Raw genomic sequence first — 24480 nt, 5'->3', positions numbered from 1 at the left:
CAGAAGCTCGCTATCAACTCGGTCCGATGTCACGGTGTCGTGTACCGACACCACCAGTGGTTCCGCCGCCGTCTCCCCGCGCACACGCTTCCACCACTAGCCGCGCGGCACCTCCGAGCACCCGGCGGCGAATGATCGAGGAGAAGCAGCAGCACCCCGCGCGGATGTTCCCGACAAGGAAATTGGATTAAATCCGAACCGGGAGGTTTTTCGGGACTGTGTGAGTGAGTGTGTGTACGCGCACCCATGGCGGAGTTCGAGGAGAACGGGGCCAGGCTGCTGGATCACGCGGCGGCCGAGGTGGGCGTGCAGGCAGCGGGGAAGACGCCCGGTGAGGGCTCGGTGTCGAACGGCGACTGTGGCATGTGTGAAGACAACATGGTCGGCCAAGGTTGTGGAGGCGTGGAAGCCTCCGTCGAGCCCGACAACAAGGCAGACATGCCCCGCAGGAGCAGCATCATCAAGGTGGGTGGAAATATGGGAGTCAGCCTCTACCTGAGCTCCATAAAACATTTTTTCCATCATTTTCCCTGATGTCTTTCCAACACACACTCGTGGTATCTCAAATGATCTCTTTACAGCAGTACACTGTGTACTTTGACTATTTTGCAAATATTACTCATTCATGTTGCCTAACAAGTAGCTAAGATGATGACAGCATGCAGGAGTGTTTGCATGTCGAAACCCTCTGCAGATGATTCCAACAGCTAGAAATGCAAAGTTTTGCTCTACTGTTGCTACGAGACTCCGCATGAAAGGGGGTATGTGATGTAAAAATGACATTTTAGCAGTAGTGGGCTGTGCATCTATACCTGGACCTTTAGTGAGGACTTGGCTGACTTAATGGACCTGCTATCAGGTTGCTAACCAATATTATACAAAAATGTTGGGGCGTGACAACAACATTAGTTTTATTTTGTTTCCCCCAGCATGACCAATGTCACTGGAAAGAGCCGGGATAAAAGAACAAAACGGTGGATAAATTTAGTCAGTGTATTAAGAAGGAAGGAATTATGACATTTTGCTTTTCGGTCGTCCATTGCCAGCGCTGGTGGGAGTTGCTTGCCAACCAGAGAGACGGGGGTCACACTGCAGTGATGGCTGTATTTATGGCACTCCTTCCCTATGCTCATATAACTCAACTCAAGATGCTTATTTTCGCTCTCAAGTGCTCCTTTGACAGCCGCGCACCGCTATGCACACAGACATCCGCATTTCTCTCTTTGAGCAGCCTGCTCCGCCCTCACGCGTGCGCACTCGAACCGCAAAGTTCACTATGAAGGCAAACTCGGACAATTTCATTTGTCCGCTGTGGCATGTTTGGTAATTTAATCGGTCAGATGTGACTTTGGTAAATGTATTGATGGCTTGAAACTTGCCAGTAAAAATGAATAAACTGCTTCACATTAATTAAAAGCCGTAGGGTTCAGAAAAATGCGGAAAAAAGATTGCGGCTGTAATTTGTGAATCACGGTAAACGTCGTTATTCTGACAGTCTTGGAAAAATGGGCAAATTAACGATGTAGTGATCCTGACGTCTCATATGAGTGGCACCAGCTAAGGTTCTGGATGCACAACCTTCTGAATTTCTTCGTGTTGCTGGGCTGTGCAGGATGCTAATAAAATACCAAGTAAAATAGAGGCTGGTTCATGGGGTTGCTCTTAAATTCAAAATCTTAACATTTATTTTTAACACAATACCAGACATGAAACCTGTCTTTTTTTTTCCTTCACATTATCCTGACGAAATTTACATTCTCATATTTGCTCGGAAAGTCAAGACGTACAAGAGATACAGTCAAAGGTTGCTAATATAATTCTGATGTGCTACTCCACTCCATTCCTCTGTTGTTAAGGTTATTATAGGACAGCGATTGCATTGTTATACTGTTTATATTGACAAGAATGTCATGCAAAACAACCAAATAATGCCCCCTTATGATTTTGATACAACCACCACAATTTGACTCTTTGTGACTTCTCTCATTCCGGTTGGTCCAGAAGTTTCCAAACGTTGCATCCTCCACTCTGTGCTTTGAAACACCGTTTTCTTTTTTCTTTTTTTTACCCTGCATAGCCACAATGCTCAGTGGCCTGAAAACAAAAACAAAACAAAAGAGCCCCGTAATCACACGACACCATCGAGAGCCTCTGTGAATCAGCACAGGACATAATTGATATGCGCAGTGAATCAGTTTTTAAAATCATGGCGTGCTTTTGTTACACTTTGTTTTCCCGATGCAGATGGAAGAACCTCATGAGTCACTTAAAGCCCAGATGATGTGAAGCCGTTGCTTACTCTTTCCCTGCCATAGACGGCTATAGATGCCAAATATGCAACACGACTGGGAGGTTTGGCAGTGAATTCAAGTGTTGTAACACCTCAACTGTTGATGTTGCGTACTGGAGCGTATCCCGGCTGTCTTCAGGCAGTAGGTGAGGTTGGCTGGTTGCCAGCCAATCGCTGGACACACATAGATGAACAGCCATTCGCGTTCACAATCACACTTAAGGACAATTTAGAGCTTTCCACTCACCTGCCATGCCTGTATTTTTGAATATTGGAGAAAACCGGAGTACCCGGAGAAAACCCAGGCAGACACGGGGAGAAAATGCAAACTCCACACAGGAAGGCCGGAGCTGGAATCAAACCCTGCACCTCCTCATTGTGAGGAGGATGTGCTAAACAGTGGACACCGTGCCGCCCAATATAGTACAAAAGAGTGTTAAAAAAAAATCCCTTGACTTTTTATTGCAATCATTTAGAAATCTTCAATAGAAATTCTGAACTGCTACGACTATTAATAATAAATAGAAGAATTAACCAAACATATCTATCTGTCTCTCTATTTAGCGAGCAAGCTAGCTAGCTAGCTAACTATTTATCTATAATAATGCTTTACAATACAAGCTTTTTTCTGAGGCTATTTGTCTATCTATTCAGCGAGCAAGATAGCTAGCTAGCTACATATCTATAAAAATGTTTTACAATAGAAGGTTTTTCATGAGGCAGAGGTGATACCATCCTGACCATGCGCCATGACATGCATGTGACATCTCTTCAAATTTACAGTGTGCTGAAAAGGGTCGTCACATGTAACAAAGTCTGAGGGTTCAAGGAACATTTATTTCACTCTGTAAGGTGACGATAGAGGATGTGGTGAACACAACCCAAACCCGCGTATGGTACGATCAATTCTAGAACAGCTATTTGCGGTTTGGTTTCTCAACTGCACTTTTACACGATGAGACCGTTCAACAAACAGCACATCGTGTTTACCGACCCCGTGGTGTATTTACGCTTTGCCAAGTGAAAACAGAACTGGTCCATCTGGCTCCCACAGTTAACCAGTTGCAAATTAGCAGGTGCTCAAGCGCGACGATGGCCACCTTTTGCATTTTTCATTCCCGCTGACAACAGTTGAAATGCATTTATCGATTTCACAACACAATATAATAAATACCCTTTGAAGTTAATTCAGGTATTTCTTTCTAAATACATTATAAATGTGATAAGGTAATGCTGAAAACATGCAAAGACTGAGAACTATGTAGTCATTTCAGTTGGCTTTATTTATTCATTCATTTATTTATTTAAAGTCCAGCATAATTTGCCCCAACCCCGCTACAAAAGAAAGAGTGCCTTTGTTTATTACCGTGGTTACCCGTTGCATTTGTAACGTTGGCATAGCTGGCATAGCAACAAAATATACAAAATGATTTAGAGTTGTTGCCTGGGTGTGTGCGCAAGTCAAGGTGGAAGCTCCAGGAGCAGGAATATATATATATATTTTTTTTAAAGAACTCTACCTTTGACACCCAGTGCGTGAGCTGGGGCTTTGGGCCAGCGTAACCGCTCTAGAGTGCCTCATTGGCCATGAATGCATGATTGTCACAGAGAGAAAGTGGCAGAGTAAGAGGGGGGGGGGGGGGGGTTGGTGGTGGAGGGGGGGGGGGGGGGTTCAGAAGAGACAGCCAGTGTACGGCCCGGCCTTTGTGCTGCCATGACTGCTCTGAGCGCCTTGTCACGATGTGGAAAAGCTCCGCGACGACACAGTGGGATATATTCCGGCCACCAGGGGCTTTAAATTGATATATTTTTGCGGTTCATACTGAAGGTGTCAAAATTAATTGATTAATCATCAGCTAATTGTTTATCAAATTAATTTAAAACTATTTTCATAAGATATATGACTTATTATCTGGGTGGTCGAGTGGTTAACGCATCGACCTCACAGTGGAGAGGTACCGGGTGCAATTCCAGCTCCGGCCTCCCTGTGTGGAGTTTGCATGTTCTCCCCCGGGCCTGCGTGGGTTTTCTCCGGGTACTCTGGTTTCCTCCCACATTCCAAAAACATGCATGGCAGGCTAATTGAACACTCTAAGTTGTTCCTAGGTCTGAGTGTGAACGGTGATGGCTGTTCGTCTCTGTGTGCCCTGCGATTGGCTGGCAACCGGTTCAAGGTGTCCCCCGCCTATTGCCCAAAGACGGCTGGGATAGGCTCCAGCACGCCCTGCAACCTTAGCGAGGATAAAGAGGATCGGAAAATGAATGGACTTATCATCTTGCGCCATTGTTTTAACTTAAAATTGTCCAAATCCTGATTTCAGCCTGTCTACAGTAATTTTATTCTGATTTCATGGTAGCAGGCTAAAGCAGATTATCTTTTATATTTAATCAAATTGAGACATTTGCAAATGCCTGCTTTTATTTTGAAAAACAATGACTGGAAGAGTAACGGATTCAGTTTCAAAAATATTGGTGAGTCCACCATCTTTGCTTCTGGAGTGATATTGCTTAACTGTTGTTAAGTTGTTTTTTTTCCCCCCTCACTAATCTGTACGAAATAAACAACACTAGTTGATAAACAATAACCACCATTTTCTATTTTAATCTCACTTTATGTACTGATTTTATTGCATTTGTCAGGAACACCCTTCTCTGTGGTGTGTCTAATTTAAGACATTTTTCTTTCGAGCGATTTTAACCATTTCTCTCTTTGTCTGTCAAAGGAAAGAAATGATTGCCAGTAGCTCCCATCCGGTTTCGTTGTGCCCCCCCCCCCCTCTTGTCTATTCATGAGTAGCCATGTTGAAAGCCCATCCGCATTGAGCATTCAGAGTCCAGTCATCCAACTGGCTCTTGTCTCATCTCATGTGACTGTCACATCCTGCCTCTGAGAAGACACAGGTGTTTTGTTTATCCAGCACAAGAATGTGTGTGTTTCTCTATTTCCAATCCTTGAAAGAGCTCTTCGTTGTCACTTCCCGCGCACGGGCTTACTCCAGGTGCTAGAAGCGCTGGCATGTCGCAGATATTCTTCCGACCGTTGCTGATGTGTGTCACTATGTGTGTGCACATTGCTCATTCTTGCATCAGCTGGAGTATAACCGAGTTACACAGTGCTGCTCGCTTCACCCTCTCGTTTCCTGGGTTGCTCAAATGGGCCCTGCCTCAAAAAAAAAAAAAAAATTGCATTAGAAATTTAAGGGGAATGATGGATGGAGCAGATCAGTGAGACAGGAATGAAAACACTTCTGACTGAAGGAAGTGAAGCTTAGGCTGTACAGGAAGTAGACGCAAGCCATTAGCACGCCACTGTTTTGCCTCCGCCTTCAAACACACGCATTCTTTTCCCTGCTTATAAGGATGAAGTGTGCTTATGCATATAAGCAGGATATGACCTGTTATTATTTCACATGGTAAGTTAGTGGTAAGTGTGCTTGTTTCTGTCTAATCACTTTGTTCAGATACGTATTTCAAAGGCATATTTTTGAAGAGTTATTTTCCACAACCAGGTAAAAGTCAATTATGTCCATGTGTCTAAAATACCTTGAAACACTTTTTTTTTCCAAAGAAAATTTGACTATCAGACTAAAGAGATTAGGAGCCGCTTCATGAAACATACAAATGTTAATTAACAGAAAAAGAACATTCATCTGACTCCAGCAAAATGAAGCATTAAGATGGCAACATTTCAATGTCGATTTTTCACTAGAGTTTAGTGGGCACCGTTAGTTCCTTTTGGGACAAACAAGCTTGACTTTCCCTGAACTCTGCAAAGTCCACAACATAAAAGTTTGCCCTCATGTTGAACCTGGTGCTCTTGCAGCGACGATGGGGGAAAAAAAAAGAGGAACAAAAGAAACTGGGTTCACTCAAAATGTCAACGCTGCCTGGAGAATTTTAGTCGATTCCTGCGGGCAACTTTTCTCCCTGGAAGGAAGCTTCTGTAATGTGCAGTGACAGGTACTTGTAGTCCGCTGAAGTCTGAAGTGCAAAATATGTTCACAGTTCAGGAGGCGACCAGACTACTGGCGGTTTAGATGTGATTTTATGCCTTAAAGAAGGCCTGTCGTGCTTTTTTATTTTCCACTATTTAAAAAAATGTTTTGTTTTGTTTAGTTTTCTTTTTTTTTGTTTTCTTCCCCAAAATAACCTCATGATCAAGCATTATAGCACCATATTTCTCCGCCAGTCTAGAGGGGGCGGTCCTATATCATGCAAATGAGCCCTCCCTAGCCCCGCCCCATGTACGTCTGGGCTATTTGCTGAACATATTTTGGTACCAAGATCACTAAGCGTGGTGTGCCCTCAGGAATCAGTGTTCCAGCTTGCACTCTTCCTCATTTTTTAAAACTTTTTTATTATCCTCTTGGTAATGAAGATCAGGGAATGTCATTAATATTTGTCAACTGTGAGCATGTGAAGTCCTTTGAGACGTTTCTGTGATTAAGGGCTATATAAATAAATTCGATTCAACTTGAATCTAAAGAAGTAATTACAAACTACGAAGCACATAGCAGCCCCTACAAAGACAACATGATATTTTGTTAAATGTTTCCCCCCGTGAAGGCAGCACTTCATGACTCAGACACCAGGTTACATTGTGTGGAGCGGGTCTGCATGTTTGGCTCTTGTAACGGATGTATCGTCAACAAAAATACCCCCCCCCCCCCCCCATATGCTCTCTGCATTGACAAACGTCATCAAGCAACCAAATATCTGCAATTTATCAGAGGCTAATTTGTGCATCTGACAAAAGTCAATGCAGCTCTGTTTACCTTTTGGTTCTGACATGAAATTGATTTATACTGTGTTGTCCAGCTGAGATTTGAGTAGGGTTCTTCAGCCATTCTCGCTTCCAAGTCATGGGTAGAGAAACTCACTGTGCGAGAGGTTTGTATGTAGATTAGCCGAATCGTGACTTTACATTTTAGGTAATTTGCATACTCACTGCACCCACACTGAAACATTAATTCTGATGTGCGCTCAGACACCATTTCAAAAATAGGCAAGTCACAAAATACGTACTTAGTTGTTTAATTTTACACTTGATGGGTGTGCGGCTACTTCAGAAACCCAAATTTTTTGTGAACTTCACAGGATTCCTCGAGACAGCGGAAGGAGAGGAAGAAGACCGTGTCGTTCAGCAGCATGCCCACAGAGAAGAAGATGAGCAGCGCCAGCGACTGCATCACCACCATGGTCGATGGCTCAGAGCTGAAGAAGGTGCGCTCCAACTCGCGCATCTACCACCGCTACTTTCTACTGGACGCTGACATGCAGTCCTTGCGGTGGGAGCCGTCCAAGAAGGAGTCTGACAAGGCCAGAATTGATGTCAAGTCAATCAAGGAGGTTCGCAAGGGGAAGAACACAGACACTTTCAGAAGCAATGGAACATATGATCAGATCTCGGAGGATTGCGCATTCTCCATTATCTTTGGGGAGAACTATGAGTCCTTGGACTTGGTGGCCAACACCGCAGACGTAGCCAACACCTGGATTACTGGCCTGAGGTACCTGATCTCATACGGGAAACATACGCTGAACATGATCGAGAGCAGTCAGAATAACATGCGTTCGTCCTGGCTCGGTGAACTTTTCAGCGAAGTGGATGGCCACAACAGTCAACAGATAACTATATGCGCTGCTGTGCAGCTGATCAAAAAGTTGAACCCGGGACTTAAAAATGTGAAAATTGAGCTGAAGTTCAAGGAGCTTCACAAAGTAAAGGACAAGGTCGGCTCTCTGGTGACGACGGATGAGTTCATTGAGGTCTTTCATGACCTGTGCACGAGGCCGGACATCTATTTTCTCTTTGTCCAGTTCTCCAGCAACAAAGAGTTTTTGGACACGAAGGACTTGATGATATTCCTGGAGGCTGAGCAGGGAATGGCACAAGTCAGCGAGGACACCAGCGTGGAGGTCATCCAGAAGTATGAGCCATCCAAGGAGGGCCGGCAAAGAAGCTGGCTCTCTCTGGACGGCTTCACTAACTATCTTCTGTCGCCGGAGTGCCACATATTTGACCCTGAGCACAAAACCGTGTGCCAAGACATGAACCAGCCATTGTCCCACTACTACATCAATGCCTCTCACAACACTTACCTTATAGAAGATCAGTTCAGGGGTCCTTCTGACGTGACGGGGTACATCCGTGCCCTAAAAATGGGCTGTCGCAGCGTAGAGCTGGATGTTTGGGACGGACCCGACAATGAACCGGTGATTTACACCGGTCACACCATGACCTCGCAGATCATCTTTCGCAGCGTGATTGACGTGGTCAACAAGTATGCCTTTGTCGCGTCAGAGTTCCCGCTGATCCTGTGTTTGGAGAACCACTGCTCTTTGAAGCAGCAGAAGGTAATGTTTCAGCACCTCAAGAAGATCCTGGGAGATAAGCTCAGCCTGGATCCCCCGAAACCCGATGACTGCTACCTCCCGTCCCCCTCAGATCTGAAGGGAAAGATCCTGCTAAAGGGCAAGAAACTCGGCACCAACTGCACTGCCTCCGAGGGGGAGGTGACCGATGAGGACGAAGGAGCTGAAATGTCGCAGAGAATGAGCATCGATTCACCGGAACAACAGACAATTGTGCCCAAGAAGTTCCAGCTGTCAAAGGACCTTTCCGATCTGGTTACGTTGTGCAAGTCTGTCGAGTTCAAGGACTTCCCGACATCGTTCCAGGGCCAGAAGCATTGGGAGCTCTGCTCGTTCAACGAGGTCTTTGCCGGCCGCTGTGCAAGCGACTTTCCCGGAGAATTTGTGAACTACAACAAGAAGTTTCTGGCGCGGGTTTACCCCAGTCCCATGCGGATCGACTCCAGCAACATGAACCCGCAAGACTTCTGGAAGTGTGGTTGCCAAATTGTGGCGATGAACTACCAGACTCCTGGTCTGATGATGGATTTGAACATCGGCTGGTTCCGCCAGAACGGGAACTGCGGCTACGTCTTGAGGCCAGCGATTATGCGCGAGCAGGTGTCGTATTTCAGTGCTAACACAAAAGATTCAGTGCCTGGTGTCTCTCCGCAACTGTTGCACATTAAGATCATCAGTGGACAGAACTTTCCCAAGCCAAAAGGCTCGGGTGCCAAAGGGGACGTTGTAGATCCTTACGTGTACGTGGAAATCCACGGCATTCCTGCCGACTGTGCTGAGCAAAGGACTAAGACGGTCAATCAGAATGGTGACAACCCGCTGTTTGACGAGAGCTTCGAGTTTCAGATCAACCTGCCCGAGCTCGCTATGGTCCGCTTCGTGGTGCTGGATGATGACTACATCGGCGATGAGTTCATCGGCCAGTACACCATCCCTTTCGAGTGCCTGCAACCGGGTTTCCGCCACATACCGCTGCAGTCGCTCACCGGCGAGGTCCTGCCACACACCCTGCTCTTCGTCCACGTGGCCATCACCAACCGAAGGGGTGGCGGCAAGCCCCACAAGAGAGGCCTGTCGGTACGTAAGGGCAAGAAAAGCAGGGAGTACGCCAGCATGAGGGTGCTGCTCATCAAGGCCGTGGACGATGTCTTCAAGACGGCCACGCTGCCGCTGAGGGAGGCCACGGATCTCAGAGAAAACATGCAGGTCAGACTTGTTGAACCCCTAAAAATCTGAGTGATTAGTTGTTTTGATCAGCATTTGCTTAATTTAATTGCCAAGTTTGGCAAAACTGACCAACCTAATTCCACCAAATTTGTAAAAGGGTTGCACATAGGCCAAGGATAAAATATTCAATAATTTACATACCCCAAGTGTCTTTATGACTTAGCTGTGACATACTACTATCAAAATACCCCAAGACTCAACAATTGGCAGAACATTAAACCCACGCTAACCAGGCCATCTTGTTCTGGATTGTGCTGGGCCAAGAGGCCAGACATTACAAAACATGACACGCAAACAATAATTTCCTGATTTGTCATCCCCCACTGCAGAATGCCATCGTGTCCTTTAAAGAACTGTGTGGACTTTCGGCAGTGGCCAATCTCAAGCAGTGCATCCTGGCCCTCTCCCCTCGACTCAGTACACCGGACACCGGCCCCCTACTACTCTTCAACCTGGCTGACCACTATCCAGTCATGGAGCCGCAAGGTTTGCTGCCAGAGGTCCTCAAAAAGGTGTTCACCACCTATGACTTGGTGAGTAGCAAGAAAAGTTTGTAAAGTCGTGCATTGAGAATAATGAAAGGGGAACCATATCACATGTGGCTGTGAGGTTTGAACAATCATTCAAATGCACATCTTCTGCCTCGACTATACATTAGTTGAATGTCAGTGGCTTTTTTAACAATAGCATTCATCAGTCACTTGGTGAACGGTGTCATCTTTGCTCATGATCGCGACACACCTACTATGACATTGGTGTGTTTATACCAGACATTTACACGCTATGTTGTGTGCCTACATTTGTCCGACTTATGTGTTGGCATTTCTCTCGCTCATATTTGACATGACAAGCAGAGATTTACTCCCTAATCTTGATCTTTTACTCAAAAACTCTGCTGGTCACAAATCCAAATAGATGCAATGCCACCATCTGCAGGAACCTTTTGCCCTGCCTCCCTAGTCAAAAGTCACTTGGGATAGACTCCAGAAGGTCAAAGCCCTGTCGCAATGTACGGATGGATTTATTTGTCTCCATATCCCGCATGTGTAGCAGTCTACCACAACGGAAAAATAATCAGCACCCGCTCCGTTTGGTTCAATAGCTTGATTTTTACTGCTGTTAATGGGGGCAGCAGCCTTGGCGAGCTAATAGCACCACCGCTGCTGTCAAGTAATAAAATCAATACCGGCGCATTACGCAACACACCAGGCTTTCCCCGTCTCCCTATTTATTTATTTATTTTGTTTCGTATGGCTGATTCCTTTCCAGAGCCTCTTGGCACATGAGACGAGCTGATTTTTTTTTTTTTTTGTCAGTTGTTGCCACTTTGAATAATTTAGCAGCTAATCAAATGCACGGCACTGGCACGCCGTGGCTGTTTAGCTGTTTCTTCAGCATGTCAGCGCACTGTTATATAACGTGCCCTTGTGCTTGTTAAGGTGACCCTTGTGGAAGTAATTGTGATGGAAAGAGGACAATTGAGTCGGGTAGAGAAGGGAGAGTGTGTGACAGGTATTTGTGGAGCACAATCAATCCAATCAAAAGCCGGAGCTCAAATAGGTGTTACCAACCTAATAGAAATGAGGCGCACTGTAAATAATGTGGGGATCATTAGGAGCACTGGGCTGTGTGTGAACTGAGCCACTGCGGGGACTAACCGTCCTGGTTCCTAATTGGCGGGAGGAGAATGTGGGGCTGACCTTCTATAAAAAGAAACCTCTATGAGGACAAAAAGTGCAAAGCGAGATGCAAATGAGTCTCGAACTCAGATGTACATATGCAGTATGTTAATATGTATGTGATGGAATGTGTGTTTAGAACGACACCATAATCTCTTGTTATAGGTTCGTGAACGCAGCATGTTTCATTCGTGCATTTGACAACTCCTTATTTTGAAAATTAAACCGTGATTCAATCCAAAACATGAAACGGCGGTACCTGTACTTACGAACGTCTCTTCATATGAAATTCTCAAGTTACGAAACGCCTCTACAGGAAAATATTGCCTCTTGTTACGAAAGAAATTTAATGAGGCGTTCCGATAGTTTGACGTAAATGTGAATTACCCAGAAAATCGCTCACTATGCTGGTGTTAGCCTTCGACATTTTCAAAGGATTGTTAAAAGCCGAGAAAAGCAAATGTCCTTGGATCAGTTCTTTACAAAACGGCAGGTAAAAACCACTCTGGAGAGAGAACATGGACTAAACAGGGAAAAAAACGATGAGAACGTAGTTAAAAGTGAATTGACCATGATTTTTATTCTTGACGATATTCTTTGTTTTTTACATTATGCACAACTGTGATTTATTGTGCAATATCATTGTAACATATATTTGTTACATTTTTATGCTTTAGGAAACGTTTATGTCTGAAATTTCACTGAAGGGAGTCTTGTAAAGCAAATTCCATTTTCAATCTTAATGTAGTTTAACATTGATAACACATACGGTGACATCCGACTGCACTTCATCTGTAAAATCCAAAGAAAGAGCGCCGGTGGGATTCAGTGTCGCGAGGTAAGAAGACGCTTCCCAGACCACTTAGAGAAAAGGCCCCTGCGCTATGTCTTGGGTGGAGGACGAAGCAGCCTCTCAAAATAAATCACACGGCCATTTGATTTCACCCTGGGGGAGGTAATGACAGCATGCGCCGCGCAGCAACGAGCACGTTTTCTGCAGCTGCGGTGCCTCCGAGATTGCACCGTTGGGGGTTTGCAGTGCTGCGACACAATTCGTCATTTGAGAAGGAAAAAAAAGGCTCCACTGTGCTTGTGTGTTCAGATGGCTTGAAAGAAACTGCCGTACTTTGTGTTCATAAATCGACTGAACACACCCTTGGAAACTGTATTTTATTGCAATTGTTGAATTTTTACGAAAGTGAGCTGTGCGGTGAAATAAATTCGTCAGACTGATGTTACTAAGCATTTGAGCTGGAATGTGTGGAGTTATTTTATTTATTTATTTTTTTGTCAATGTGGTTTCCCAGAGATTGAGGAGAGCCCTCTTCTTCCGAGCAACTGTCTGCAGGTCCCCATAGTCTGTGCGCTCCATTTAACAGCATCACAGCTAAACTTAGCGTCTTGCTATGACTCACCCTGGTGTTTGCCTTGCTAAAAATTACCTCAAGAGCCACATTTTCCCTTTTCAAAGCCCGTCGCGTCCACGTTTTAGCCCTCCAGACCCGAGGCTTTTAATAGAAAAGTCCTCCTGTCTGCTTTCCCTCTAATTTTGGGCTTGCAAAACGTCGACCTCGCCCACGCAGGCCTTCCTGCAATAGTGGCTGCTGTCTTTTTCGGAGAGACCTCCCATGCGCGAAAGCGCCCCCTGAAAAACCACGGCGGTGACCGCGTAGCTCGTTAAGGCTAATGTGAACGGTGTGTGTGTGTTTTGGTCTCAGGTGATCCAGACTAGCAAAACTCTCCTGGAGAACTCCGACGGGGTCTACGAGAGGATCCTCCAAACACAAAAAGCCGGTAAGCAGAGGACATTGTGCCACATTTGCATAAGGCCAATTAGCATTAGCTATAGCAGCATTGTGTGTTTTTGTTTTTTTAATGAAACACTTTGCCATGGTGAACAGATGCTGTGATGTTGAAATGTTTGTCTGTTGTGATGGGCTGTGCGATGTCAAATTATCATCAGTTCGATGTCCATCTTATGTCTTAAAAGATTGTCCTCCGTCTGATTATCCTTCTGTCTGAGGTGTGTAGCCAAGGCTTCAAGCCCGAACTCTTCTTTGAAACGTTACCCTCCAAGCTTGAAACCCGAACATTTTCTTGAAAGCATAATTTGAAACCCAAATCGGGACATGACAGCTCACCCGAAAGACTCATTTGAAATCCTCACCCTTGTTAGAAACTCTAACCTTGATTTCAAACCCTAATTTCAAACCCTGAACATGGCTCGAAACCCGAATTCAAAACCCTAATTTGAAAACATAATCTTGTCTTGAAACGCCAAGTCTGTCTGCCCTTCCCCCACATTTACCCCAAACCCTAATTCAAAACGATAAAGAACCTTGACTTGAAACCCTACAACATTGCTTCAAACCCAATCTTGTCGTCCTTATACACATTTCTTTTTGTGCCTGCTTTTAAATCTTGCCTTTCCATTTCACTCAAAATGTAACCGAATGCAATGATGGTCAGTTTGACTTCAGGTTTTGACCCACTTAAACAAGACAAAGTTAACGCGAGTCCGCTGTCGAATTGACTTGACAAGAGTAGCCGCAGTGAAAATGTACTTTTAATTTGCCAATCATCTGCTCAGACATAAGTTTCCGCGGCGCGTCGACATTGGTTTATTTTCACAAAATTCCAACAGTCAGCGATATTTTAGCCCCGCCCGACGTTTGTGGCTCATGTTTCTCTCAGCCGGCAATCTCCTAAAAATAGTTGAGGATATTTCAAGCTAAACAAGCTGTTATTTGGATCTCCTCTTCCGCTGCTGCTTAACATCTTGTGGAGCGCTCCAGGATGTGATGTAACTGTTATTGTAACACACACGCACACACACACACACACATGCACTCTCACACAATGTGTGAACCCCTGTGGACAAACAGTAGTCCTGGCTGAAGTGTGAATACAAATACAACCATTAAGAAAAAAAAACGATTATATTTGTCTTCATGAAGTCAAATCGAATTAGATTACAACAGATAGTTGACGTGATAACACACACTCACCTCTATAGTGTGTGTCTGCATTGTGTTTGCGCAGCAAATCACGGCAAAGCTGAAGTCCCCCTTACGTCAACAGGAGGTTTTTCTTTTTATTGTCTTTTTATTGTCAATCATCTATCAGGTCAATGCAGGACACACAAACCTTGAAATAAAGACAAAACACTCACTTTGGAAAGCCATTGGAGCATTTATTTGATATCCTTGATCACGACCGTATTTTCTGCAAGGCGCTTTGAGTATAAGGCGCACCTTCAATGAATGACTTAGTTTAAAACGGTTTTCATATATAGGGCGTATGCATTATAAGGCGCATAGAATACAAGCGACAATAGTGGCTGCGGTTGCGCTATGCATCCACTAGATCAGGGGTGGGCAAACTACGGCCCGTGGGCCGGATCCGGCCCGTTGGTCTTTTTAATCCGGCCCGCCGAAGATTGGTGCACAAGTAAGGTTTGATTGCATTCATTTAGTTTGGACTTGTAATGACAGGTATTTCAACACCAGGTGGCACAGTTACTTCAAGTTGCAGAGCACAGGGAGGGAGGGGAAGACGAAGAAAGAGGGAGAGAGTAATGACCATGGAAGGGAAAGTGATATGTCTCTGATTAAACGAAGCAGGTAACAAAGTACGAAACATTCGGGAGACGCCTGGAGTCGGAAAGACTCAAATCTACGAGACTTTGAAAAACAAGGAAGCGATTCTTACTCAGTCCGATTCTGGCAATTTCCATGCTCAGAGTGAATTGCTTGTGGCTCGAGTAAATGAACATTTCCTAGAGTGGTTTGATTGTTATCATGTTAAAAACTTTCCGCAAACTGGACCGCTAATAAGAGTCGGAGAGCAGTCAAATGTGTAGAGCGTGAACAACAGGGGGCTCAGTACACATCCTTGAGGAGAACCGGTGCTGAGTGTGATGGTGGAGGAGAATGTTACATTATTACTGGCATACAAAGACATTGTGCTATCTTCTTTATTTTCTATTTGTAACTTTTGGCCCGGCCCTCCACAATAATTTCTGCTTCTCATTTGGCCCCCCCGGGAAAATAATTGCCCACCCCTGCACTAGATGGTGCAACACTACAGGAATACAATACAGCTTTATTTATATAGAGCCTCCGCAACCGGCTGCAGCTGGATTTAGGTTGTGTGTGCAATCGTGACATCCATTTCAATTCCTCATTTAAATGTCAAAAAGTGTTAATTTTCTGCGTTATATAAAATACCGATATCCCGTTATAATTTACAGATAGCATATCTCATGATAGTGATAGTAACCTTTATATAATTGTGAAACCATTGCTAATAGTTTACATAGGCTTTGATCGCGTTAACCAATCACGCACTTTTTCACGATAAGGATCGACCACCGATCGATCGGAGCGTCTGTAGGTTTAAGCAAAGATTAGGGTTTAAAGTTGTCGGATTCAAGCCAGCGCGAGGGTTTCAAGCAAAGGCTCAGGTTTTAAATCACGGTTTCAAGCGAAGGTTAGCCACGACTTTTATTTATTTTCTCCAAGCAGAGGTGAAAGTTTCATATTACAGTGACACACCAACATGAGGGTTCCAAGCCAGATTATGGTTTGAAAATGGGGTTTTTATTCCGTTGCTGTTAATTTGCATGGATGTGATCCAGGGAATTTGGCTTCCAGTTACCTCTGAGCAAGCATCCACCTTACGCAGTCCATGTTTCCCACCTTTCTGGTGGCTTCAGGTTATTTCATAAAGGGATGTGCATAGGCTGTTATATGCAGACACACATGCCCGTGCACACAAAGGAGGGGGGAACAAAACGGAGCCCGTGGGGCATTGATAAATCAAAAGGCAAACACAGCTAAATCCGAAAAATCACAGTTGCTTCTAATAATGTCCCAGCAAAAAAAAAAAACAACACTCATTGTTCTTCTCTTCCAGTGTGAGCCAAAATCACAAAACACAAGCCTTTAGTCTCTGGGCAATTTGAGTGTGTGTGTTCTCTAATTATTCGTCAAGCCATCTACCTGCAGAGCTCAGTATCAAAATCTCCCATTGTCATGATCAAATGGAGCACAAAATGGATCCTGCGTGGAGTTGGCATGTTTTCCCCACGTCCGCCTCGCAGTGCAAAGGTCACAGGTTACTTCCCGTCTTGTCAGACATGGCTCCATGAGGCATTTTTTTGTTTCTACTCAATATAGACAAGCCGACCACTTTCATGTTACCAAGTCAAACAGTCTTTGGTGTAAAACATAAATAAAATCCAGGTGGCGCTATCAAGCCTAACAAATTAGTTTTTGAAGGATCCCCTGGAAAGTATCCTAAAATGGGCTTTCTTTGTCTGCTCTTGATAGACAGTCCTAACATATTTCACATTGCAAAGTCAAACTGGGGCTTTAAAAAAAAAAATGAAGATGTTAACCACCTGACAAGTATGTCTTTGAAGGATCCCTGAAAGGTGTCTTCAAATAGAACAGTGTTTTCAAACCCAAATGGCAGATTTCCCGTCTTTGCCGGCATGGCTTTTTGAGACGTTTTTGTGGGTCCACTAATTTTAGAAATACCTAGCAAGTGTCATGCTCAGGCTTACTGCCAGAGGGCCAGGGCCTGCTGCCACTTAGCCAGGGTTTTTTTTTTTTTGGGTGCAACTAGTGATAAGTAAAAGAGGTTTGGAGAGTTAACTATAAAGAGAAAAATAGGCTTCAACCAAGCCGACGTATTGTTTTTGAATGATCCCTGGAAATATTTAAAAATGCTCACTTTTTGAAGAGAATCAAGACAATTTAAGAAAAAGTACACAATACAGTTGAGACCAAGAGAATTCACGGATGAAAAGCAAAGACACACGGGCGGAAGCCCAGCTCGTACTTGTTGTGACACGGCGCAAAATTAGCAGTTTTATTGCTCGAGAGGAAAAGAAGTCTCTGGTACTCTTTGTCCTGTACAAGGGTACTCCATAAATCTCTGGCCACAGGGAAGATCCGCAAAATAGTGGTGAAGAGGATGTGTCCTTTTCCGGACGAGTTACCCAAAAATGGTTGCTTCACACAAAATTTAAATCATGCTGAGCATTTTTGGGTATGGCTTCTTGAGAGTGTGTTTATTCATGACAGATAGCGGTCCGGTGGGCCAGTGGTTGGCGCGTCAACCTCACAGTGCAGAGGTCGTGGGTTCGATCCCGGCTACGGCCTTCGTGTGTGGAGTTTGCATGTTCTCCTTGGGCCTGCGTGGGTTTTCTCCGGGTACTCTGGTTTCCTCCCACATTCCAAAAACATGCATGGCAGGCTGATTGAACACTTTAAATTGTCCCGAGGTGTGAGTGTGAGCGCGGATGGCGGTTCGTCTCTGTGTGCCCTGCGATTGGCTGGCAACCGTTTCAGGGTGTCCCCCGCCTACTGCCCGAAGATGGCTGGGATAGGCTCCAGCACCCCAAAAACGCAACCCCCAATATAAAGCAATTTGGTGTGGCGACAAGGGCGGATTTGCTTGGACCGTAAATTTTCTCTCTGTTCCATTTGACCATATCGTCCGGTTGCACTCTTCTGCCCGCTAGGAAGTTAAGCGATTGGGGTGGTCCGCTGGCCATTGGCGGTCCGCTGGTGGAATCCGTTCCTGTTCAACTGGCCGTTTACTGTCCTTGCACAATCACCCTTTGGAAAAGAAGGAGCTTCCCTTCTCCTGCTTTGCAGCCTGCCAGACCCAGTCCAGTGTTGCTAGGCAACCCCCCACATATATATGTGTGTGTGTGTGGGCATGTGTACGTGTGTACCTCAAAGTCATAAAGTGCAGAAAGGTAATTGTACCGGAAATGGAAATGTACGCTAAAGAGGCAGCGGCGGTCAAGTGACATCGATAAGTTTTTCACTTCAGTCGATCGGGAGGGTCAAACGCCTCGGCGATATTAATGTCAGTTTTCCCCACCGTCTGTGTGGGGGGGGGGGGGGGGGGCTCTTCTCGTGTTTCCATGACAACGGCACCAACAGGACCCACAAGGAGCATTGACTCCAGCTGACAGCGGAAGCGGTAGTATGTAGTTTGCGTGCTGTGCGCATCTTCCCCTGCCAGCCAGAACCCTGAAGACAAATAAACGTCACGCATACGCCCCCCCCCCCAAGTCCTCCTTTGTCTTCCTCCATCGTCCTGCTCATCTTCATCACCTTGCTGCCTGACTGTGCACATCAACGTTGCATTTGTTCCTTTGACTTTACTGCCTCTGAAGAACCCTCGCCCCCACTCCTCTTGCCTTCCCACTGGAGGCTGTAAAAAAAAAAAAAAAGCAATAACAGTCTGAGCCATTAATACGCTACACACACACAGAATAAGAGGATGTCTCCCCTCCGATGTTGATTTGTTCCGAGTGCATTTTAGCACTCCGTCACAAACTCAAAGGTATCCGTGGGTGCTGGCAATACTTGGAAAAACAGTCGTTTGAAATATTGCCTTTTCAGTGAAGTCATTTAAAGTGGTTGAAAATCAAATTACAAACCGACTATATAGACGGTGCACAAAATGGCAAAGCATCAAGATTGACAAGGCTTGGCGGGTGCAGGCGATCCTTTAAAAGCATTATGTTGAAATCTTGCTGAAAATGCAGCTCTCACTTGTTTTCCTAAATCCACATAATTTTGGTCACATTTTCAATTGTCAAACCTCTAAGGCTCCTCTGAGTATGGGTAGTTCTTGAAAATTGAATCGAAAGCAGCGTCATAAAATTCGAGTTGCTCTCCGGTCTCGTGTTGATTTCCTTGTCGTTTGTCTTCTCGCCAGCCATGCAATTCCACGAGAACCTCCACGACTTGGCGGTGAAGGAAGGGCTGAAGGGCCGCAAGCTTCACAAGGCTGTGGAGAGCTTCACGTGGAACATTACCATCCTCAAGGTGACGCCTTTTTTTTTTTTTTTTTTTTTTTTCAAGGTGTCACAACGTAGTGAGCAAACTTCACAGTTGGGCTCAGCAATATGTCCTTAAAATAACATCTCAGATTTTCTTTTCCTCTTGTAGAAAAAGTGAATGATAGTGACATCTCTTAAAATAGATGTTCCTCTTCTTTTTCTCCTTTGGGATTTTGCTTTGAAACTGTTTTTCTTCAAACACAAGTCCCCCTAAAAAAGCATTAACTTGCATTCACTTGTACTGAAGACAGGAAACACTTGAAACTGCCTCAGCGACAGAAAAAATGTGTTTTTCACTAAAAATTGATTTGATTTCCTCGAGAGAAAAAAAATATTTTTTTCCCCCCTGAACAAATATTTGTTTCCCTCCCCACAAAATATCTTACTGCCAAAATAGATCCCCCCCCCCCGCCCCCACCAATTGATCGCCCCTGAAGAAAGATTTTTGGCCCTTCCAAAAATATATTTTATTTTCCCCCATTTTTTTACTTCTTGAAAATGTTTTTCCCCTCATCATTTTTCTCCCCAAAATAGATTTTGTTTTCCCAAAACAAATTAGTATGCCAGAAAAATAAATTTGTGTGCCAAGCTTACCCCCCCAAAAAGGTTTTTTTTTTGCATCCAAAATATAGTTTATTTCCCAGAAAAATAGATCCTCCCAGCCCAGTTTTTTTTAACCCAAATATCATCCTAACAAGTACAATCAACTCAAGCACAGCTGATCCAAAAATGCTGCACACGGTTGAAAAAGCAAACCTAAGCTAGAAAAACTATTTTTTGGGTTGCAGCAATTGTCCTGTTTAATGTTCTCATCTCGCATCGTTTAAAAAAAAAAAAACCCCGGACAAATCACTAAAATCCAATAATCGTGCAGCTTTCCTTAACAGCTTGCCAAACACAACACGCCTCGAGAAGGGACATCTCACATCTTTTGATGTTCTTCCCCTCAGGGCCAGGCGGACCTCCTCAAACATGCTCGCGGCGAAGTGCAGGAGAACCTGAAGCAGATCCATTATGCAGCACTGACGTGCGACCTCAGCAAAGGGAGACCGGCGAGCGGCTCGTCCGACTCCAAAAGTAGCCGACGCAGCCTGGAGGCCATTCCTGAGAAGGCCACCGCTGACGCAGAGCTCACAGACGACGACGAAGACGACAATTGACACTGTTTTCACATTCCACTGAAGACTTTGAAACTACCAGACACCGCTTAGTGATCTTCAGGTATTCCTACTTAGAAACCCCGCCCCTCCCATAAATCCTGGAACAAAATTGCTCAACCTCATCCTGCGTGAACGGAAGAACATCGGGCATGTTAGGTGGTACCTTGAAGTTCCACCAGTAACCTCAGGAAATACGCTAAAACTGAACACCCAGCTAGTCAGTGTGTGGCTAGCCCAAGTGGCTAACAAGGCAGTTGGGCACATGCACTCGCTGCTCCTTCTTGTCAAACAGATGGTCTCAAATGCAAAAATCAATTCACATATGATCAACATCCATTATTCATTCACAGAAAGTTTACAGGAATGGTAAGAAAAAACGGGAAATAGCACCAGCCTGCTAAATTGAAATCATAACGGCTCTTAACATGAAGCAACACTCGTGCCAAGTCATCCGGGTGTGTTGACTGCATTTGGCGGGTAACGATCCCTAAAATCATTTCGTCTAATTCTTTGATGGCTGAGGTCCCAGTGGAAACCTGACAGAAATTCAGCTTGTCTCACAGGATTTGCCTAGCATAGGGGTCGGCAACCCGCGGCTCTAGAGCCGCATGCGGCTCTTTAGCGCCGCCTTAGTGGCTCCCTGGAGCTTTTTCACAAACGATTGAAAATGGAAAAAGATGAGGGAGGGAAACATATTTTTTGTTTTAATATGGTTTCTGCATTCTTAACGTTGTCCAATGCTTTAAAAATGTGTAGAATAAATATTAAATGTCAACATTTCTGTCAACGAGGATTTGCGTCATAGCCTGCGACACACGTTTCCATTAGCAGGACGGGATGCCAGACAGGTGACTGTCATGAAAAAAAAAACAGCATTTCATGTACAATTCACAGAGGGTACTGGCAAAGAATGGGAATGTGGATGGCTGACAGAAGCATTTTAAATGCGACACGTGAGCTACGATAGTGAACACGCTACAAAAGTGCGTCCCATGCCTCGATCATCTTAGGGGCCGTTATGACTGTTTCTCATTATGGCATGCGTGTGTAAATGCGTGTGTGTGTGCGCGTGCGGTAACGGGTTGATCGCGGGAGGTTGGTTGATCGCAAAGGAGATCTTCCGTCAAAAAAGGTTGGGCACCCCTGCTCTACAGGATGCATTGCAGGGGGAAAAAAAAACATTTAATCGTGAAGGCTCATTGTGCATTTGTAGCCAACTTAGTCATTTTGATAGTAGGCAAATATAGCTAATATCGATTCATACAGCATGTGTTGCCTTCATTGTCTCAACTCAACTGTAAGGCTTAAAGAAGGATTACTTTTTTTGCAGCTCCAGACATATTTGGGGGTTTTTTTTGGTCCAATATGGCTCTTTCAACATTTTGGGTTGCCGACCCCTGGCCTAGCAGAAGCTTTGTGCGATTTTTTGGTCAAATTATGGTGGGGTTTTAACTGAAGCGCCGCGTGATGTAGCAGAGGTGTTACAGTATTTCAAAACAACAAAGTCTTGGTCTATCTTGTTCAAGAATTTCAGCACAGCTCAATTTACCGGTCGATTTCTGTTACAACCCTCACATATGGTCACAAACTGTGGATTGTGACTGAAACAGATTCCGCAGGGTGTCCGGGCTCTGGAGATACGATGAGAAGTTCGGTTTGGGGCTTGCTTTGAGAGGAGCCAGATGATGAGGCTCGGGCATCAGGTTAGAATGCCTCATGGACGCCTCTCTGGTGAGGTATTCTGGACACATCCTACCAGTAGGAGGCTCCGGGGATCACCCAAGACACGCTAGAGAGAGACTGTCCTCCCAGCTGGCCTGGGGACACCCAGGGATTCCCCCCCAGAAGAGTTGGAAGAAGTGGCTGGGGGGGAGGGCGGTCCGGGCTTCACTGCTTAAGCTGCTGCTCGATGGATGAGCAGAAGAAAATGGATTGAGCAGCTGGAAGTCTCGTGGGATTTATTGGAAGTCTTTTTTGGCGCAATTGTTGCAAGAGTTGAGCCGAAGTCGCAACATTTGAAGGCTTTTGTGGGAAGCTTTGTGTGGTTTGGTCGATTTCTCATGAGATTTTAGGGCAAGCCAATTGATTGAGCAGAAGTCATTTTTCAAAGTTTTTATGTGGCTTATTGAAAGTTTTGCGTGATGTGCCTCTGGACTTTCAGACCAAGGACTATTCCTATTCCATCCATCCATCCATTTTCCGAACCGCTTGATCCCCACTAGGGTCGCGGGGGGTGCTGGAGCCTATCCCAGCCATCTCCGGGCAGTAGGCGGGGGACACCCTGAATCAGTTGCCAGCCAATCGCAGGGCACACAGAGACGAACAACCATTCACGCCCACACTCACACCTAGGGACAATTTAGAGTGTCCAATCAGCCTGACATGCATGTTTTTGGAATGTGGGAGGAAACCGGAGCACCCGGAGAAAACCCACGCAGGCCCGGGGAGAACATGCAAACTCCACACAGGGAGGCCGGGGCTGGAATCGAACCCGGTACCTCTGCACTGTGAAGCCGACGTGCTAACCACTGGACTACCGGGCCGCTATTCCTATTCCAATGCTTGTTTGATTTAGGACCCCCCACCTAAAAATGACCCGAAAATTCTGGAATGATTCCAAAACTGTTGGAATTTTGGGGTCTTTGGAACTTCAAGGTAACACTGTTCGCGATGACTACGCATTCTACTTGCCTCAACTCTCCCGTTCCTCCCACGTAAGACTTGCTAAGACTCTCTAGGTTCTGGACACACAAACACACACCTTACACATTTGAACACATACACGCACACACACATATGCACACAGGCGAGCCTTTTGGATATTCCAAGATGTTCCTTAAAGCACAATAGTGAATGTGAAGGGAAGAAATGTTTACATTCCTGAACTTGCGTGCCAAGCAAACCTGATGTGTGTGTATATATGGAGATACCTGTTACTTTTTCTCCCTTCCTTTTTATTACTACTTGGGTTGGGGGAGGGGGGACCAAAAAAAAGATTTATTTTATAAAAAAAAGAAGAAAAAAATGAAAAACAATGTGTGACAGGAAGGACTTCTAAGCAACCGGCAAGTGCATGAGCAGAACCACCAGTGGACATGTTTTCCAATCTGCATTAAGTTAAGCCTTTTTTACTTCGGTAGTGCCCCGTACAATTTGTGGATCTGTTTGCCAAGTTAATAAATGCAATTAACAACTTATTTTATGTGGACCAAGACGATAATTCCCTCATGTTAGCTTCTAGAAGGTGGGACATGTTTCCACTACGAAGCTCAATTTGAGGAAAACGACCTACCGGTAATTGCACAATAGGTTTTGGTGGGCGGTTGAGGGGTGCAGCTGGCTGCTGGCAACACATTTTGGTTTATTAACGTTCACTTGTGCAGATCTAATCACAAAAAAATGTCTCAAAAATAAAAAAGATTGTCTTTCAGTGCTGCGGTGACTTTCTCATTCTGATCGCCGACAGGATAGAAATCAGAATGGAGAAATGGAGACCAATAGTTCCATCCCTGACAAAAAAATAAAAATCATTGTTAAAAACGCAACGTCTGCTGCGTGGTAAATATGTAAACTGTACGTCTGTATATTTGAACACAAATAGTGGAGCAACACAGAAAGATAACAAAACACACTCATATTCTTTATCCTCTTTAAATAATGACAAATGTTACTGTGGTTTGTATCGTATTGCCCCCATGTGACCAAGGCCAGAAGTAGCAGCACAATGTCCAGTGAATTACATTTAAAAAATACATAATTCTTTACATTATATCTAATTATGCATTGTTCGTGACTGTTCTTAATTTCTCACTGTCAAGAAATGGTCGAGATTGCCCAGAACAAACGCAATTGCTCAAACTTTTCGTCAGGTCTCATTTT

At 44.8% G+C, this 24480-nt stretch overlaps 1 protein-coding gene across 1 annotated transcript; it reads left to right on the top strand.

Moving 5' to 3' along the window:
• Positions 1 to 246: 246 nt before the first annotated feature.
• plcl2 (phospholipase C like 2) lies at positions 247 to 24377 on the top strand. Its single transcript, XM_086112768.1, has 6 exons — positions 247 to 465; positions 7388 to 9871; positions 10222 to 10425; positions 13290 to 13365; positions 19318 to 19427; positions 20392 to 24377. Exons 1-6 carry the CDS (start codon positions 247 to 249, stop codon positions 20599 to 20601), a joined length of 3303 nt encoding a protein of 1100 aa, XP_085968894.1. The 3' UTR covers positions 20602 to 24377.
• The last annotated feature ends 103 nt before the right edge of the window (positions 24378 to 24480 follow it).

This window comes from Hippocampus guttulatus, chromosome 6, assembly GCF_054856545.1.
Source record: "Hippocampus guttulatus isolate MCC_2025c chromosome 6, RoL_Hgut_1.0, whole genome shotgun sequence".
Taxonomy (NCBI): domain Eukaryota; kingdom Metazoa; phylum Chordata; class Actinopteri; order Syngnathiformes; family Syngnathidae; genus Hippocampus; species Hippocampus guttulatus.
This window is presented reverse-complemented; position numbering and strand designations above follow the sequence as displayed.